The 19983-nt window shown below is 50.0% G+C and overlaps 1 protein-coding gene across 1 annotated transcript in view; it reads left to right on the top strand.

Annotated features, from left to right (window-relative positions):
- The window catches only part of Kcnq1 (potassium voltage-gated channel subfamily Q member 1), a 329937-nt gene that overhangs the window by 64996 nt on the left and 244958 nt on the right, over positions 1-19983 (top strand). The window contains exon 3 of the mRNA XM_028870925.1: positions 19527-19653. Coding sequence (XP_028726758.1) covers positions 19527-19653 — 127 coding nt within the window. The remainder of the gene's footprint in view (positions 1-19526; positions 19654-19983) is intronic.

Raw genomic sequence — 19983 nt, 5'->3', positions numbered from 1 at the left:
ACACATTTACACGCCTGCCAATGGCCAGGTTCTGGAAGACATCTCCGGAGTTCGCCAATCCCTTGGGGAAATTTTTTCTTAAGCAGTGTAGGTATGTGGAGGAGGAGGTTGGATCCAATGACCCCCTTGAAGGTGAGTCTCATTCCATCACTCTTTGACCATGCTTGTTGTTGTTGTGTGTGTGTGTGTGTGTGTGTGTGAGAGAGAGAGAGAGAGAGAGAGTGTGTTTGTGCACATGTGCATGTAAGAGTGCATGTGCACACACATGGGAACACTGGGCTCTGGACCTAGGCTGACTGACTTGGGCTATACACACATGTACACGTGCATACACACATGCGTGCGCACACAGAGAGAGGGGGGAGGGAGGGAGGAAGAAAGAGGGAGGGAGAGAGGGAGGGAGCTGGCCCACCTTATGTGGAGGTGCCACTCTCAACTTGGGGCAAAGTGAGGACACATTTGGAGGAAACAAAGGGGCTCTGTTCCCCGCCCACACCCCGACTCCTGTGAACTGCTCTGGCTCAAACACCAGTACTTTGGAGGATGTTTGGTGACAGGTACTGGGTGCTCGGACAGGACCAGGTGTCCTAATCTCAGGGATGTCTCCAGGCTAGACGCCAGAGTCCTTTTCCCAACGAAGGGCTGCCTCCAGTGGCCATGTTCCTCTTGCAGCTCTGGTTCTTCCACATTACAGTGGTCATTATTAGTCCCCAGCATCTTGTTGGGGGTCTTCGAGCCAGTGGGGTCAGATGGCAGGGAAGGTAGACTGCTTGGGTACTGAGGTGCTGTCTCCAGGCTGGTCTGCCTGGACTGGACACCTGGGGGGGCATCCCTTGTTGGCTGGCCCTGCTTTTCAGCCTGCCGCCTCTTCCACTTTTGCCTGCCTTTGAGAGCAGCTTGGGGCCCTGGTTTTCCATCTGAATAATTGAAATGATATATGACCCTTGGGGGTCATGGAAACAGGATGGAGGCAAAGTGCCTACCAGTCCCAGGGACCTGCCTCAAGTCCTGGGATACTTCCAGTAAAATCATGCCATGTGGCTGCCAGGAGGGTGGGCCTCTATCCCAGCACCTGGGGAGAAACAAGAGGCCCTGTGTGCACCACTGCACTCCAGCTGCCGGGGGCCTGCTAGGCCTCAGGATGCCTTGTGGGAAGTAACTGTGAATGGCTACATGTGGTGCCATATACCCATGTGACCCTGTGTACCCTGACATGTGGGGCCATGTGGGGCCATGTGGGGCCATGTGGGGCCATGTGGGGCTATGTGGGGCCATGCGGGGTTGGTAGCCTGACACCCAGTGTATGCTCCACAGAGTAGCAGGAAGGGGACGCTGGTGTTCCCAAGCAGAAGCTTGGGTATGGCAACTGGGAGGTGTGGGAGCCCACAGGCATTAGGGAAAGCAGTGGGCACACCTGGGAGGGGCAGACTCTAGAAATGAGCCAATAGGAGCCATGGCTCCTTACACCTTCAGCAATGTTAAAGTAATGTAATATAATATACCAAGGGACAGAGGTATCAGGCCAGGGCACAAGCTGACAGTGAGGCCGGCTTCACCCTGTGCCCTCGCTGGCTCTGGATTTTGTCCTGTAAGTATCTCTGTCCCCCTGGAGGGCAGACTTTCTGGCCCAGTGTGACCTTAGCAGGGGAGGAACCATAACATGGGTTGTAGTTCTTGCATGCTGTGGGTTCTCCATTCTCGCCGTCACCTAGTGGGCTCCTACTCCTGTGCCATTGGAGGGTTAAGTGGAGAGGTATAGCAGAGGCTGAAGAAGCAGCTGTCACCAAGACCTAGAACGTTCTGTGTTCATCCCTGAGCCCCCATGGCTGCTGGGTAGGTTGCGTAGTGGTACCATGCTCAGCTGGGGACCAAGATGCAAACAGATATGCAGCGATAGTCACCCTCACCAGTCTTCTGCACCCATGTCTTGAATGCCAGGCCCAGGTCCTCAGCTGCCCTTGAGAATTTGTGACAAGTGCTAAGAACAGCAAGGTGAGCCTGACATGGCAGTCACTTGGCTGTCCCCTCCCAGGAAAAATGCTGAGGGAATCACAACTGGGCTGGACTCCCAGAGACTGAGGGAGGAGGCTGGAGGAGGGGTGGTGGTCAGTGCTGGGGCCAGCATTGACGCAGTGCTTAGGAGCTGTGGCCCGAGTGCCTGCAGCCAACCTAATGTGGTGGTGAGGTGTTTCTTTTCTCCAAGACCTTAGCTTATCTCTCTTTTTAGTATTTAAACATTTTAAAGAATTTTATTTACTTCTTCTTATTGTGTGTACCTATCTGTACATGCATATGAACATGCATGCCATGACAGACATGTGGAGGTCAGAGGGAAACTCTGTAGGGTTGGTTTTCTCCTTCCACCTTTCCATGGAATTCAAGAATCAAATGATAGACTTGTGTGACAAATGCCTTTCCCCACGAAGCCATCTTTCTGGCTCCTATCTCATCTTTTAAAAAGTCACCAGGGACCCACCCATCTCATAGGCTTCTCTTGTGTGTTTCTGTTTTCTTGTCTTAGATTTGGCTTTGTTGGGTTTAAGCTGTGTGCTGCAAAACTCTCTCCCATGTGAGACGTCCGGTTCAGTGAGTTCTGGCAAATTCCTAGGCCAAGTTGAGTTCCTTCACACGCTCTGTACGCCCTGTACCGCAGCCCATCCCTGCACCTGCACCTGGGAACTATCCTGTCCCCCTGAGAGTGAGACTCGGCAGCACAAAGTCCTGCGTCTGGCTCCCATCACTTTTCAGGGCTCACTTGAGGCCCGTCTGCTTCTGGTCTGTGCTCTGGTTGATTCTTTCATTTGGAAAGGATAAAATGTACTGCAGCTTGTTTACCCGTCCACAGGCTGATGGACATCTGAGCCGTCTCTAGGGCTTGGTTATTATGATTAAAGCAGCCATAAGCATTGCACACATGCTCTGGAGTTGTTGTTTGCCTCTGTTGCTCTCCAGTAACCCCCTCCCTGTCCTTGATGGAGGGGGGGGAGACACAGCATGTTCAGAAGCTGCCAAACCCTTTGGCAAGATGGCTGCCACTGGCTTTGCTATCACCACCCTGGGTGCCACCACGGTAGCTGTGTGTTCTCACCAGCACTTAGTATTGTCAGTGTGGGGTCTGGAGAGATTGCTCATTTAAGAGCCCTGGCTGCTGTTGCAGAGGACCCTGGTTCTATTCCCAGTACCCACACAGTGGCTCACAAACATCTGTTAACTCCAGTTACAGGGACCTGAGGCCTTCTTCTGACCTCCTTAGGCACCAGACAAACACGTTGTGCACATTTTCACATGCAGACAAAACACTCATGCACATTAAAAATAAACAGATAAATAAAGTAGAGTCTGCTTTTGAAATTTTAACCACCCTAATTGTAATTTGCATGTTCTCAGCCTCTGATGGCATGAGAATTCACTACCCTGGGATCTCCTTTAGGGAAGTCTTCAGTGATTTTTTTTTCTTTTTAAAACAATTGTATGTCTCCTTCATGCTGAGTGAGGAGGACTGCATTCATGACGTGGCGTCTTTCATGTGATCTGTGTTGCTCAGACCTCCCCTCCCCTGGTGGACTCATCTTTGATTCTTCTTAGCAGGGCAGAAAGCAGTTTTTAATTTCGATGAACCCATTTCATTAGGGTGCCCCCTCCTTTTCTTGTAAGGATCATGGTGGTTTTTTGTGTGTGTCCTGTCTAAGAAATATTTGCCTAATGCAAGGTCACAAAACCTTTTCTCCTGTTTTCTGTAGAAACTTTATCGTTTCATGTTTCTTGTTTAGATTTGTAATTCCTTCCAAGTTTAATCTTATGCCCAGTGACAGGTATGAATCGGGACTAAGTCTCCTTTGCATGTGGTTACCCTCATGTCCCTCTGACTCTTTTTTTTTTTTTTTATGAAATTACTTTGGCACCTTTGATGAAAATCAGTTGGCCGTGTGCTGGGTCCGGTTTCTGGACTTTGTAAACTGTTCTGCCAGGAAAACCTTGATTGCTGTGACTTCTACACTAAGCCTTGAAATCAGGTCTTGTTAATCCTCCAATTTGGTTCATTTTCAAAGTGTGATGCTCTGCTGGACCCTTCACAGTCTCTGGAAAATCAGAGAATCTAGTCGTCAACTTTTAACAACAATCCAAAACCCAAACCCAAAGCCAGCCCTGGCTTTCTGGCTGCTATTGCACAGAGGAGCAGAGAAACATGGGTTTCTCGTGTGTCTGAACAGCACTGCATGCTGTCTCTCTCCCTGCTTAAGCGTCTTCAGGGCAGGTCATGGTGCCATGCAGTCTCCAGGACACACAGTGTGTTAGATTGATTCTTCATCCTTCATGTTTCTGAAGCTCCTGACAGGACACTCTTTCTCCCATTTTATTTTGGGGGTTGTTTGTTGCTAGGATATAGAAGGACAGTGATTGTTTCTCGTGTTGACCTTGTTCCAGTGGCTTTGCTGACCTTCCTTTTGACTAGGAGAAGGGCATCTACTCACTTTTGTTTGCTTGTTGTGGGTGCTTTAGTGTTCTCTGTGGAGAGATCTGGTTATCCCTAATAAAACCATTTGTGCTTTTTCCTTTTTGGTCCATATTCCTTTTATTTTCTGGTTTGCCTCTTGGCACCAGCTGGGGACTTGAACTGGAAGTTCAGCGGTGAACCAAGAGAGGCCAAGTGGCCTGAAATCCTCGGATCTGATAGTATTGGGTCTACCAGCCTTGGGTCTGTAATATTGGGACTGATGGGGGTAAGGGGGCTGGTGATGGTAACTGGGACATGTTCTTTTTCTTCCTAGTCTCCTGGGCCTGGAGACTGTATCAGTTACTGTTGGGTGGTACCCAATGCCTTTCCTGTTGAGATGGCTTAGCCTTTTCCTCTCTTAAACTATATTTTGAGCTCATTATACTGCAAAGAACAAAACAACCCCCATTTGTCACACAAAGCCATCTCCGTCACAATGTCTTTAAATGTACATCCTGTTGGACTAGATCACTGAGGTTCTGGGTCAAGTATGCGCATCTGTGTTCCTCAGGAGAAGGCCTAATTTTCCTGCCATGTGTTCTGCTTTGGTACCAGAGGGTCAGTCGGGTGGTACCCGTGCTCCTTCATTTCAGCACAAGTTTGTATAAAATGTCTTATATTTCTCCCTTCCATGTTAGACAGACCTATGAATTCATCTCATCTGAAGTTTCCCTAGCAAGAAGGTTTTATTTATTTATTTATTTATTTTTGACATAAATTAGTAAAAAGAGGATCTGTGAGTTTTGAATTTCTTTTTGGCTAAATTTTGGCCATTCCCATTCTCAAAGCATTCATTCCCTCAAGGAGCAGGAGCCTCAGCCTAAGTTTGAAGACAAGACCATCTTGGAGCTGGGTATAGTAGCACACAGGTCTTGGGAGGCTGAGGCAGGAAGATCGCCATGGGTTCCAGGCTGGCCTGGGCTGTATACTAAATGAGAGGGCAGCCAGGGCTATATAACAAGACCCTACCTTAAAAACATACAAAAGTCCATCTTGGGGTGTTCCTAAACTTAGACTTTGGGGTGAAGTGTGTGTGTGTGTGTGTGTGTGTGTGTGTGTGTGTGTGTGTGTTCACCTCAGAGCTCTGAGAGGACTCAGGATTGACTGTGACCTCAGAGCTTCTCCAGTCCTATCTTTATGCTCTATGCTGCTGACCAACCAGTCTTGCAGGCACCCTGTTCAGCCCTGCTTGGCGAGACACAAGGGGGCAGAGGCAGAGAGTGGACATATGCTGGGCTCTCCAGGAAACAGCCTCTTCCCCAGGGAATAAAACTCAAGGAGGAGCGGAGATGAGCACTTAGAATCCATTTCAGGTCACTTGCACATCTCCCATGAACTGTGCAAACACGTGCTCTGAAGTAGCATGGCTCCCTCTGAAGTTGTTGACTTACCACCTCCTAAAACAGCAATCCCATGCACAATTTCCTCAGTCCCTTAAAACGTTCCTGACAGGAAGAAAAAAAAATACGGTTTAAAGTCTCCCCTCATTAAGATGTCTAGATTTGCACAGTAAGTGTGTCGTGGAACAATCAATGAACAATGAATAGGCCAGCTACAAGCACTGTGCCTCCAGCGCATGCTCACACAGCCATAGCACAACCTGTGATTAGGTGACCCACTCATTCCCATGCCCTGCAGGTCTCAGACATGCCTGGCTAGGTGCAGCACCTAGACCTTCATAGAAGGCGCCAGAGTCCAGGCAGTGGCTCAGCAGGCTTGCCTAGGTCTACAGCTGTGGTGAAGGGTGCTCACCCTGAGGGTCTCAGCTTCACTAAACCCTAGTTCTGTGGGAATTCTTGATTGGGGTTGTTTTCGAAGTGTGGGCTCCCTGTATATGAAAATGCATCCCAGTCCCAGCTAAAGGACCCATGTCTCTCCATGGGGTTTGGCAGCCATTGGTAGTGGTGTCCAGGGTCTAAGAGTAAAACCCCATATAACTGGGCAATAGATGAGCCTGACTTTTCCTGGCAAAAGTGGAGGCCTGCTTTAAATGAATGCAAAGCTGACTAAGAGTTCCAGGTATGGGTAATCATAGGCCCCTGCCCCAACAAGAGCAAATTTCAGGGTGGGCAACTGGGGCTGTTCCTATATGCAGAGGCCCCTCTGTATTCTCAGGGGTTTATGCATAGTGGGACCGGGTAGGGGTTTAAGGCTCATCTTCTGTCTAGACAGAGCAGCACACCTCTGAGGCCCTTGTTACTGTCTCAGTCCTGCTGGCTTCCAATGACTTGGACTGGTTCTTCAAAGCCCACATTTCTCTGCGGTGTGAGGAAGCAGAGGGCCAATATGCCCACAAGGAAAAAGACGATCTGGTGAGGGCCCTTCTGGCTTAATGGAGTAGACATCTCTAGGGATCCTAGTTCAGTCCCTAGATTGGTCTGGGTGACAACTTGTAGCTATTTAGGGGCTATTCTTTCTGGGATGTGAATCAAAGATAAGGAATTAGCAGGTAGGTTCCTTCTAGCCTTGAGAAGAGCCCACTCCCAGTCTGTTCTCTGGAAGCTGGCAATCCTTGATGTCTGTGGCGTATAGAAACACTGTAGAAACCTCTCCCTTCACGCCCACTTGGCTTCCTCCCTACCATTGTTTCTGGGTCGCAATGTCCCCTTGTCATGTTGGATGAAGAGCACACCCCATGCCATTGTTGTCCCATCTTAAATTACATCTGCAAAGACCCTCCTTCCAAATATGGTCACACACTGAAGTCCTGGGCAGGGGATGTTGACAGGAATTTGTGTTGATACCATTTACCTGATAACGCTCCCCCACCAGAGGATGAGGAACCAGGAAGTCTGTGAACTTGGCCCACAGTCTGCCTGTATGTCTATACAAATCAAGTTTTATGAGCACATAGCATGAATTCTTGTGGATGTACTGTCTCTTGTCCCTTCCACTTCAGGACGGAGGCCATGTGGCCCACAGAGCCTTAAGCACCTACTGCCTGGCCTTTGACAAAAAGCTTTAGGCTCTAAGGACTTGGCTCCACAGAGCCCTTGATGGAGGTCAGAAGAAACAGAGCCATACACAAATCACTGGCTCACCAAAGAAAAGTCTCAAGAAATGAGTGCTGTGGGAAGTGGTTTTTAGATAAGAGCTGATTTTAGTTTGGTGTTTAAGGGTCTGGTAGAATGAAAGAGGACAGTAAAATGTCCTGGTCCATGAGATAAGCAGGAAGGGCGGTGCTGACCAACTCAGCAGCTGCCGGGAAAGCAGGGAGAGACAAGAAACCATAGCACACATAAGAATGGAAAAAATCAAATCAAATATATTCAATTTTATACTAAATATTAATGTCCTAAATTTATCTTCCAAAAAGAGATATCCAAAAGCTCCCAAAAGGCAGAGGGTTTGATTTGTTTATAAAGAACTAATTTTCTGGTGCTAAGGCTAGTACTCCAGGCTCTGTGCATGCTGAGTAACTATATAGCCCCAGTCTGATTTTTCTTAAATTTTCAAACAGATGTATCCAATACATTCAGTAAAGCAAACATAATGGACAGTTGAAAAAAAGGATAGCCAAAAATATACAAAGAAACTACACACAAAAATAGAGAACAAATAGAGCAGGTTGTCAACACTGAATCCTGAGCTAGTGTGGGTGAGACCTAATTATAAATATGAAGACATCATACAACAGGATATTTGTGATATATTATGTGGTGTGTGGAAAAGAGGGATAAGCATGGTGACTGGGAGGGGCATTATTTTTTTCCTGTTATTACATAAAGTACCCTAACAAAAGTAACTTAATGGAGAAAAGGTTTGTTTATCTTGCCTCACAGTTCCAGGTTATAGTCCATTGGGGTGGGGAAGTCGAGGCAGCCGGAAGAAGTCTGCAGTCAGAAGAGGAGAGCAATAAATATCTACATGCTGTTGCCCAGCTCCCTTTCCTCACTCATACAACCTAGGTCTCTCCATATCAATGGACATCATCAAAAGAGGCCCATAGGCATGCTCAGAGGCCAGGCTCCAAGGCGGTTCTAGATTTTGTCAGACTGACAGTTAACCCTAGCCATCATGAGTGTCATAGGGCAGTTCTTTCAGAATAGGCTTTGAGTAGATGCAAGGTCAGAGAATGCAGGCAAGTAAGTAGTTCAGAATCTAACAGGAATCTGAAATAACTGTTGCTGTTATCCCGAGCCATGCCACCCCACTCCCGAAAAATAACCCCCCCAAAATCCAGCACTTTCAGACAGCTCTCAGAGCAGAGCTCCCAGGCCTGAAGGCTACACAGCTCTGGGGCTGGCACCTCTCTGCTCAGCACAGGGGTGGCCGTGTGGGGAAATCCACCTCCAAAGCTGTTACCCCTGCTGTGTGGCTTCCTCATAGCTCCACTTTAGAAATGAACATTCCAGAAGGGAAAAAAAGAAAGGCCATAAGAGCCGTGGTGGAGCACTTGCCTAGTGTGTGCAGGGGTCTGGGTTTGATCTGCAGTGAGAAAAAAAGCCGAAGTGAGCATTCCAGGAGACAGGAGCCAAGAGACAGGATATGCAGAGAGGATATACTGGCCTGTGCTTTGCTCTCTTGATCTTAAAGCCCAGATTCCAGGGCCGGGGTGGCAAGGAATGTGGAGACCAGGTTTTTAAGCTGTCTCCTTGAGTTTTGGAGCCTGGTAATAGTTGTTCTCTGCTTTTTTGCATCGTGGAAGATTTCTAAAGCCAATCATATGTAGGGCTTGTATTAAAAGAACACACCTTGCACTATTGAGACAATTGTTCCTGTTCTCCGATCCAAACTCACCACAAGGATTGGGGACTAAGCTCAGTTGAGAGTGTTTGCCTAGCATGCATGAAGCCCTGGGTTCAATCTCCAGTCTGCATTAACTGGACATAGTGCTGCACACCCATGATCCTAGCACTGGGGAGATGATGTTAGGGGATGAGTACTGGAAGATTAAGGTTATCCTTGGCTACATAGAGTTTGAGGCAAGTCCGGGCTCCTGAGACCCCTTTTCAACAATAGCAGCAACAGCAGCAGCAAAAAAAAAAAAAAAAAAAAAAAAAAAAAAAAAAAAAAAAATAAGGACAAAAAGAAAGAATGAATAAAACTAGAAACATAGAAACAAATGGTTAAAATATTGAAGTGGGGGGATATCTCACCAGGGACAAGAGGCACTCTCCTGAATAGGGGACACTCAGCTCGATGAGGGAAGACAGGGCAGCTGTGGACAGCTATGTGGAGCTGACCTCTCTGAATGGAAAGACACTATTCATCCTGCCCCCAGCAAGGCTCAGACGGCCCCCTTTCCCCATCGTTACAGATACTTCATTTTCACGTCTGCCTGTCATCACCTTCCTCAATTGCTGGTGTTTGCAACCCCACATAGTTTGAAATTCATTAAATAAAAATCATTGCCTCCTGTCCTATGCAGACACACACTTCCAGAGCACCCAGGCTGCCCACTCTCTGCCGTGGGGGGACTGGCTCACAAGTATCCTGGAGGCGTCTGGGGGATGGCATGAATTGGCTTGGTTTGAATCTGCTGATGAGGCAGTTCTAGGCAGGGATTTCCTGGGCTGGTCTGTGTGCATATCCTGGCGCCATCTGCCCTGCCCCCTACCAGGCGTCAGGAGGCCACTGAACCCCCATGTTCGCCTCCTGACCTCTAGAACACCCAAGCAGGGAGGAAGGGAGTGGGCAGGGCATGAACACCCCCACCTTGCCGGCTTGCAGCAAGCTGGGTCCCAGGGCTGGAGACAGCTCATTAAACCACCTGAACTGCATGTAACTCTAGTCAGTACCACACGGCACCGCACCGGCAGCCCACGTAAAATTAAAATGACCACAGGGCCCGCTCTCCTCCCCACCGTGGGTGGGCAGCCTTTATTCCAAGGCTGAGGCCCAGAAGCCTCCCTTCAGAGGAGGATTTTCTCTGATGATAATAGGCCCAAGCATGGGCTAGCCCACTGTTGGGGCCCAAGTCTCCTCTTGGCCTTATCCTCACTCACCCCATCTGTCTCCTTTTCAGCCCTTGTCTCAGTAGGTGATTAGTAGGGCTTTCAGAATCTAGCTGGAGCCGAAGCTCCTGAGCCCTGGCCTGCTGGCACAGCGTGCTCTGGAGGTACCTCCTGGGCAACCTGATTACACTTTTATTGCTTCCTAAGAGCGTTGGACATCCCAGAGGGCCTTGTTAGGAAGTTCATGGAGACAGTCTGTCACTGTTCAAGCTGGAATGTTCAAAGTCCTGCTGGGTTGGCCCCTATACCTGTAACATAATAGTATGAGGGTTAAAGATGATACCAGGGGGCCCTAGGTGGCTGAGCCTCAACCAGAATGTGGGCACTAGACCAGAAAGAAGGGAGGTGTGGACCTTAACACTCCTTGGGAGTTTCACAGAGGGGTGGCTTGGATGTAGAATGTGGATCAGGGGAAACAACCAGTCTTCAAGGCGCCCCCTGTGGTTTTGGTCCCACATAAGCTTCCCCAGATATCAGTGGACACTGGGCCTCATGGCACCTGCTGAAATGGGGTCCGCAATGGGCGGGCCAGATGACAGCTGTTGTCTACTTTCAGGGCCTGGCTAGCTGGTAGATAGGAACACTCATCCCCATGGTGACTGAGCAAGCCTCATAGCCTCTTCTGCCCAGTGTGGAGAATGGCTGCCCAGACAGCTGGCAGTTGGGGCTGGTTCTCAGGGGAAAGTAGCTCTGTGTCTCCTAGAGTTGCCCCCAAAGCAGGTCTCCCCTAATGGGTGTGGACACAGCAGCTGCTGATCTGTGGCCAGTGCCGTTGGGAGCTGGCTCCTGCAGAAGGCCTGTGTGGGATTCTGCTGCCCACTCCCAAGGCCGGGCTTCTGCCTCCAGCTCTGTCTTACAGCTTACTACCTTTCATGGTGGCTGGCCGGAGGAAATGCCTGCTTCCTGGCTATGTTGTGCTGGGCCCCAGGGCCCCACCAGCTTACTGTCACTGTTGGCAGAGGCCCTCTGGTGCAGAAGGGACCTACACCCCCACTGTCTAAGCAAGCCAAACCATTCCAGGTCACCTTAAGTAGCCAGGGGCTCAGGTGAGCCAACCAAAGTTGTGAGCTGCAGTTCACAGGAGTTTGGCAAGGCTGCCTACCAATAGGAGTCCACCACACTGTGAGCAAGTGGACTCGACTGTGGCCTCTGAGGCACCCATGACTCCTGAGCTATTTGTAAAGCAGTGGGCTGTTATAGAAAGGGCCACTTCTCCACAGAGTCCTGGTCCCGTCTACAGCCAGTGGGACCCTGACTCTGTACCCCCTTAGAGTCCCTGAAGGCTTTGTATCACCTAGGACTAGCTGGTGGCCTGTGGAGGCTGACGCTCCCCAGGGTGGGCAGTGAGCATGGCCTGAGGGCTCCAGCTGTGCCCAGCACATATCACCGGGGGGCCCATGGGCTCTCAGCACAGGACGGCGGCTGGGAGCAGCTGGCCACAGGCAGGACCTGAACAAAGGGCGCTTTGAGCAGCTTGCATGCCGGCCCCAAGCCTCCGGCCAGCTGCCCCTCCCGAGAATGCAAGGCTGGCCCTCTCTATGGCTTATTGGGGCCCATGTAGAGTCACAACAGCTGGCCCCAGAGTCTGCTGGCTGGCTTTGTGCTGAGAGGGCACTGTCCTCCCACAGGAAGCCCCCCGGCTCAGGAAATGGCCATTTTACAGGTTTCCTAGCTATGAGAGGATGGTAGGAGCCTAGCCATAGCTTCCCACAGCACTCCTATGCTGATTGGTGGCCCAAGAGGGGCCTAAAGGTATCTAATACTCTCTGCCCTGTCCAGGGTCTGGAGGGCCTCAGGGAAACTGGCTGGGCCTGTGGCCCCGTGACCTGGCTTTGCTGGCCAGTCCTCTTGCAGGGCCCCTACCCATACAGACCAACCCTTCATCTGCAGTAGTTAATCTTCCAGTCGGCTTTCAAATTATTCTTTCATTAAAAAGATAATAAAACAGTAATATCAGAGATACCGAGTACTCACGGTAAACATCTTTGAGCTCTCTTGATTGTTAGGCAAAAAGAGAAAGGGGGGGGGGAATAGCGTCTTTCATCTGAGGGTCCAAGGCAGCTGGGCCAAGTCAGTCTGCCCTGCCTCGGCTTTGCTGTGGCTCACAGGTGAGTGATTGTGGTAAGCTGGACCCCCACCCTCCCAGAAATGGGATTCATCAGCTGACCAAATGAAACAATAGATAAGATGCCTGCAACCTCCAGTGGTTGGCCCAGGAGGCTGTGAACCTTGTGCTGGCCTTTGCCTGTTCACTACAGCTTGACCCAGATAAGGCACCTCTTTTACTTCAATCTCAGTCCTGCAGGCTCATATGTGGCAGGTTGCTGCTTTGTTGTGGTTACCCCCCAGCACTTGATGCACAGGTATAGGGAGCGTTGGTGTTGTGACATGTGTTTTCAGGCCTGTCAGAAATTCTGTCATGCTGAGCTTTTGTCTTCTGCATCTCTTGCAGCTCACAAGGGTCCAGTTTGGGAGACTAGTGTCCGTCTGTCAAATAAGAAAACTTCGTTCCCGCCGTGAAGTTTTCAGAGGCAGTGTGTCTGTGCCCGGGTGTCCCTGTCAGCATTTAGAGCCCAAGGATGCCACCAAGCCCATGAATCAACCTGTCCCATCCCTGTAGTAGTGAGATGAGATCAGAGAGAACCTAAGTCCTTGGTTGCTCCCTGCCTTTGCCACACCGCTGTCTCCCTTATCTTCACAATGGAAGCCATGGCAAGGGTCCATTTGGTACTTTGCAGGCAGTAGATGCTGTGAGCCTTGTGACTCCATGCCCTCTTCTCCTGTCTCTTGTTTTATTACATTTATTTCCTTATTTTGCATGTACATGTGTGCATGCATGTAGCTAGGCATGCATGTGGTAGTCAGACAACTTGCAGGAATCAGTTTTGTTCTTCCATCCTGTGGGTCTGGTCTGGGAATGACATTGGAGTTAACAGGCTTGATGGCAAAAAGTGCCTTTATTTCCTGAGCTGTCTTGCCACTGCTCCCTTTCTAAAATATGCATGATGGAAGGTCTCTCATCTCGGCCATGTTCAAGTGTTCAGCTTAGTGGCATGAAGCTCACAGTGTTGTGCAGCCATCCCCACCATCTACCTTGAGAACCTTCCGTCTTCACAGATGCACTCACTCTGGCCTTGTGAAACACCGACTCCTCGGGTCCAGCCGTCTCATCCTGCTTTGTGGCCCTTTGGCTTCAGCAGCCCAAGGGCCTACAGTTGTACTAGAGGCAGGATCTTTCAGGATTTGTGTCTTAGCCGAAGGCCCCCAAGATCTGTCCATGTCATGTTGTGTTGGAGCACACTTCCTTCTGAAGGAATATTATGTACTCTCCTGTGTCTGGAGCCTGTTTAATCCATCCCCACAGTGGACATTGCCAGAGTAAACACAGCGGACAGATAGCTCCTCAAAGTCCTGCCTATCTTTTGGGTATAGCCCCCAAAGTAGAATTGTTGAGCTCTATGACAGATTTTTTTTTAAAGGACTTTCTGTTTTCATGGATGCATTTCTGTGTGATGCTGGGGATTGAACCCAGAGCTTCATGCACGCTGGGCAAGCACTCTAACAACTTGTGTGTGTGTGTGTGTGTGTTTCCCCTGGACTATTACTTCTTTCTTTTTTCTTTTTAAGATAGAGCCTTGTTTAGAGTAGAACTGAGTGGGTGGTAACTCCATGCTTCATGACTTGGGAATCAATGACCCATGCTGCCAGCACCTTGGGTCTCGTGTCTCCTTTGGGCAGCAATGCGCAATAGCCCCGCCTCCCCACCTCCTCTTCCACTGTTGTCAGTGTCTGTGTTTTGCTAACAGCCATCCTGATAGGCTGGAGGGACACAGCGTATACGTCTTGATTTGTATTCCCACAGTTAGTGACATAGAATGTCTACAACTGTGGATGTTCCTTCTCATTTGTATGACTTCTCCAAATAACTACCTATTCCGGTCCTCTGTCTTTCTATAACATTTTGTTGTTGTTGTTGTCTTTTGGTAGCTTTTTGTTTGTTTGTTTTTTGTTTGTTTGTTTTAAGACAGGGTCTCATTTAACCTAGGCTGGCTTAAATTTTCTACATAACCAGGGATGACCCTGAACTTCTGATCTTCCTGTCTCTATGCCCCCAGTGATGAGAGTCCAGGTCTATAGTAACACATCTGCTTTAGAGGGAATGGAACCCAGGGCTTCACGCATGCCAGGCAAACACACTATCAACCTCAGCTTTGTTTTTAAAAATAATTTTAAAGTACGTGGATCACTCCTTTGAGATACAACTTTCCACACTGACTGCATGGGAAATAGGCAGACTGGCTAGGGTCTGCTTCCTGGTCATGGCAGAGGGCACAGCATGTGGGTTAGGACACGCCCATGGGCAAAGGGACAGGCTACAGGATGCTGCAAGGGGCACACTGCAGGGACTGTTGCTTTCAGAGCCTGTCCAAACCTCTTTTGTTGGTGCTGGCATTCATATGCCACTAGATCACTTCCTCTCATTTCTCTGACAGAGCGTCAGGATGGGTAGCTGGCAATAAGGTGCAGGCCCCTGCTGTCCTTCTCAAACTCCTCAAGGGTCTAGAGGAGAAAAGCACTACTATGTTGGAGTTGGGGTTCCTGTATCTCCTCAGGGCTCTTCACACCCACATCCAGCCCAGACTCACCTGCATAACCTTTAGCTCTCCCGCTGTGCACAGATGACCCCCAGGATAGGGGTACCGGGGCCTGCACATGGTCTGGGCTCATCTTCTATTCGTTTTGTTTTGTTTTGTTTTGTTTGTTTTTTGTTTTTCAAGACAGGGTTTCTCTGTGTAGTTTTGGTTCCTGTCCTAGATCTTGCTCCGTAGACCAGGATGACCTTGAACTCACAGAGATCCATCTGGCTCTGCCTCCCAAGTGCTGGGATCAAAGGTGTGTACCACCAGTGCCTGGCTCATCTTCTATTCTTACTCTGGATACTTCCTGTCACAGACCAGGTAACTGGCCAGTAACTGGCTCTTATGTCTCTAGGTCACTCTCCATCCTAGGCCATTTTCTGTTACACCTTGGTTTCTGTCTCTGATCCCACAAGACCTGACTTGTATACACTACATACTCCCCAAACCTCATCTGTCCTCATGTGTTGTCAGTAGTAATTCCTCTGAGAGGCAAATAGCCTCACTTACCAGAGTACATTCCCAAACGTGAGACCCATGCTCCATCCTACCCATGAGATCCTCTGCCTTGGGCCCGAGTCTGTCTATTCCTACCATGGATCCTTGGGCAGGTAGCCTCCTATTCTCATGGGCTTTCTTCCTTATGTGTAGAAAGAGGCATGGTGGCCATGGCTTGGTGAATCCAGGAAAAGCTGCAGGCCCTATGCTTGCTCATTGTCCCTGACACAGGAGTCTCAGTCACGAAGCCATATGCAACCAGGATTCAGTCTAGCTCTAGTCCAAGGAACAGTGGTGGGGTGGGAGGGGCCACTGTGCTCTCTTGCCTTTTGTCTCAGACCAAGCTCGCTGGCCCAAGGACAGCCCTTTCTTTTATATCTTTGAGACAGAGCTCAGGGGCACACTCCATCAATGTCCCCTGGCCTTGAGTCCTTGGTTCTGGCAGCATGTGGATTCCCCTGAGAGGCCCTTTAGGGGGCTGGACAATGCTGGGTACCTTGAGCTGGTACTTTTATTGATGGGGGAGCATAATGGCTTCTTAGTTGGCTCTTTCAAGGCTCAGGGGTACTGGGATGGCCTAAGCAGGGCAGGAGGTTGGAAAGTGGGGGGGTAGGAGAGTGCATCCCACACACCAAGCCTCTGAAGACATGGGGAACCCAGAGGATGCGATGTGCCTGGGGTCTAGAAAGGACCTTGGGGTTCACTGAGCCATGAGATCCTTTGGGTGGTAGCCCACAGCCTTTGACATCAAGTGGAGAGTGGGAGTGAACATGGAGGAGTAGCAAGTATTTCTGTGTTCTGTAGAGACGTTCGAGGCCTCTCACTCAACCCTGGGACTGTACTTAGATTACTTATACAGGACAGGTGAGGCTCAGGCCTGGCCCCCATGGCAGGCGGTGATCATGCTGGGAGAATAGCTGATATCAATACTGTGGACTGTTCTAAAGAGACTAAGCTGGCCTCCCCTAACCCTGCTGTGGACTAGGGTGTTGTTGCCCGAATCAAACTGGTCCACAGTGTGTCTCCTACACACTCACACTCCTGCCAAATGCCAACCCTTTGCCGGAGTCCCTGTGTGACCTTTGGTCCGAGGGCCACCCCTCCCCTCCCCCGCAGCCCCAGCACACATGCAAAGCTGATGGTGGTGGAGACCATTTTATCTCTGTCCAAATACTGGATCTGGCTGTGTCCCACATAAGATGGGGCTGTTTTCCTCGGCCCCTTTCCTACCAGTCACTGAGCCCTACTGATTAACTCAGCCCTGCCTGACCCGAACATAACTAGCCAGACATTTTCAGGGGATGATGGGGCCCAAGCTCTCTGAAGCCGGACTTCACACTGTGTCCACATGCTGAATAGGATTTGGAGATTTGTGTAAGGGGGTCCTGCCGTTTCACTTGGCCAATCCCGAAATGGGTTTTCCTCCAAGTATTAGGTCAGGGGGCACCTGTAGTCAACAGAAGCCATTGCTAAGGAGGTATTTGAGTAATGACAAACATCTAAATGAGAAAAGCCCACTAGCTGGCCAGCCAGCGGGGTGATGGATGGCCTATGGAGTTGGGACAGAGGCCTGCTGCCCGGGCTAGCACTGAAACTATCTACTGGGGCCGCTCATGGTCTGGCATGCTCTCTCCCATGAAGTCACATTCTGGGGGGGGAGGGGAGACTGGGAATGTGCTTTTCATGTTGGCCAAAGATACACACAGTACTTTGAGCAACAATCTTACAGGCCCAGGTTCTCAAGAAACAAAGATGAATCAACATACTTACAACCTAGCTGTTCACAGATTTGTTCATTCATTCATTCATTCATTCATTCATTCCACAGGCTAATATTGAGCACTGACTGGGGTGAACGAGACTATGGCTCCTCTCTGGTATGCTTAGCCAAACAGAGCCATTATTGCCAGCACCCTCTTCCTCTCCCACACTTAGCCACCACACATACCCCCATCCTCAATGATGGCACTTCATGGGCCAAATGCTTTTCTCACAAGGAAGGAGATATGACTCTCTCCCAAGCTCATGCCTACCATCAAGTTATTGCTCTTGCCTGAAACACGAGTCAGGTGGTATGCTATTTTGTCTTAATTAAGAGCATTTGTGTATGGTGGGCAGTATTCAGCCCCCACTCAAGGTGGACTCTCTGGCAGGGGACTAGTGGGGGCAGGGGCAGCCAGTGTTACCCGTCAAAGAGGAAGTCCCCTCCAGGGCCAGGCTCCTGAGGGAGGTGGGCAGGGAGCCAGCTGGAAGCAGGCCTGAATAGCACAATGCTTTGTGGCTTCGCGGGTTTGTGGCTTTGCACAGTCCCCTAACATATGTGGGAGTGGTTTCACCTCCTCACCCCAGGCCTTCCCCAAGGGCCTCTTACCAGTGAAGGCTGGCTGGGAGCTAGAGCACAGGTTTGGGACAGGGCTCAAGGCCTGGAGGGCCAGAGTGGGCTGTAATTCACATGAAATACGTGTTTACATCAAATCCTCCAATCACCCACTTGCAAAGGGCAACTCACATTTCCAAGCCATAGCAGGATGAAGGGCCAGACCTGAGCTGCCCAGAGATGGAACAAGGAACTGTCACTTAGTCAGTCCCTGCGACAGGAGTTGGGGAAGAACCCAGACTGGCAGCAGAGTATGGGTACCCTAAGATCAGGCCTCCTGCTGTCACTGTTCCATGGCAAGCCAGCCACTGCCTCACTCCCCAGACACTGTGCATGTGGCAGGCCTTTGGGTTTCATCAGAGAGGCAGATAGTGGAGAGTGGAGAGTTGGGGCCTATGTGCCAATCAAAAGCGAGGCCCTACTAGCCTCATCTTGACCTCTGTCATGGTGATCGTCAGGTCTCCGGTGACCGTTCCTTCAGTTTGTGTCAAGCCTGTGTGAGCAGGAAGCAGTACAGTAGCTCTCACCAGTGCTGTGACAGACGGGGCAGGCTCAAAAGTGCTGCTGGGTGAATTCTAAATCATAGTCGGAGACTGAGTCAAGTGACAAGAGACTAGCTGTTGATTTTACTAAGCGCTAATGGCTCTATTTTGTTTTTGAACTTGGTCCTCACACCATTCACTTGCACTTGTCTGCTGTCTATTTACCTTTCTATTCACCTACTCAATCAACCATCATCCATCTACCCACTTATTCATCCACCCATCCACGCACCTACCTACTCACTCATCCATCCATCTACTCATCCATCTGCTCTTCCATTCATCCATCTATCCACCCACTCATGTATCTATCTGTCTATCCACTCACCCATCTACTCATCTATCCATTCACCTTTCTGTCCATCTGTCCATCTACCACTGTAACCTGGATTGTAGCCTGGGTCCCTCTAGCTTGTAAACCCTTTCAGAGCAGCCTGACTTCAGAGTATATGTGGATACAATGGGAGAGGCCTGGTCTGTGTGAAGTGACCAAGGGGAGCTGGTGCTGCCCATGCCCTTTGTTTTATTCCTTTTAATCTCTCTGGATGGGTTGGGAGGGTTCTTGCACCCAGACCTCAGTAAAGGCCACAGATGGTGGATGTAGTGTCTCCATCATAAGGCAGAGCTATGAGGTGAAAGGGGGACAGTCCTCCAAAGACACATGTCCTTGAACCCCCGCTTTCTGGTGCAGGGCTTAAGCTCTGTGGATTCCATGAAGTTGAACAACACAGATGTCAACATTGTGTTGTCACACTCAGTCATTGTACCCCAACCCTGGTGTAAAGTATTCCCTAGAGAGTAGTAGCTCACCAGTGTCCACTATCAGGGTCCCTGGGCTTAGTATGTTGACCTTCCCAGGTTGGTTCTACTCACAGGTACCACCTGTTACTACAGATGAACACCTGAGCCTGCTAGTCTTGGGTATCCCTCAGCAGAGGTTCCTGGCATGGTAGCCTGGCATAGGAGGTCCAGCCTGAGTGGTGGTAGCCTCTAATACAAGCTTACTGCCGTCTTCCTTAGGAGATTGTCCTGGTGGTGTTCTTTGGGACAGAGTATGTGGTCCGCCTCTGGTCTGCAGGCTGCCGCAGCAAGTACGTGGGCATCTGGGGCCGGCTGCGCTTTGCCCGGAAGCCCATTTCCATCATTGGTGAGTCCCACCCACCCATCCTGCAGACACTCCATCCCACACTCCTGCATCCAGAAGGGCATCCCCCATTACAGTCACCCCCAGAGAGTCCTCATGGACTGAGACACCCCCCCCCACATTATTCTTCCTGCATGAGACAGGCCCTAAGGCCAACAGGAAGTATGCCCAGCTCCCCCAGCACTGGAGCCACAGCTTCATGTGACTCTCCTTGCTCAGTGTGGCTTGACAGGCTTTAGGCTCTGTCTACTCTGGCTTGGGTAAAGACACAGGCATGCGTCCCCATCAAGATTGTTCCTGTGCCCATCTTGCTTGAGTGTCACATCACCCGGG

The sequence above is a fragment of the Peromyscus leucopus genome, chromosome 1 (genome assembly GCF_004664715.2).
Source record: "Peromyscus leucopus breed LL Stock chromosome 1, UCI_PerLeu_2.1, whole genome shotgun sequence".
NCBI classification, from domain to species: Eukaryota; Metazoa; Chordata; class Mammalia; order Rodentia; family Cricetidae; genus Peromyscus; species Peromyscus leucopus.
The sequence above is the reverse complement of the archived record's forward strand: the minus strand, read 5'-3'. Positions and strand labels throughout refer to the sequence as shown.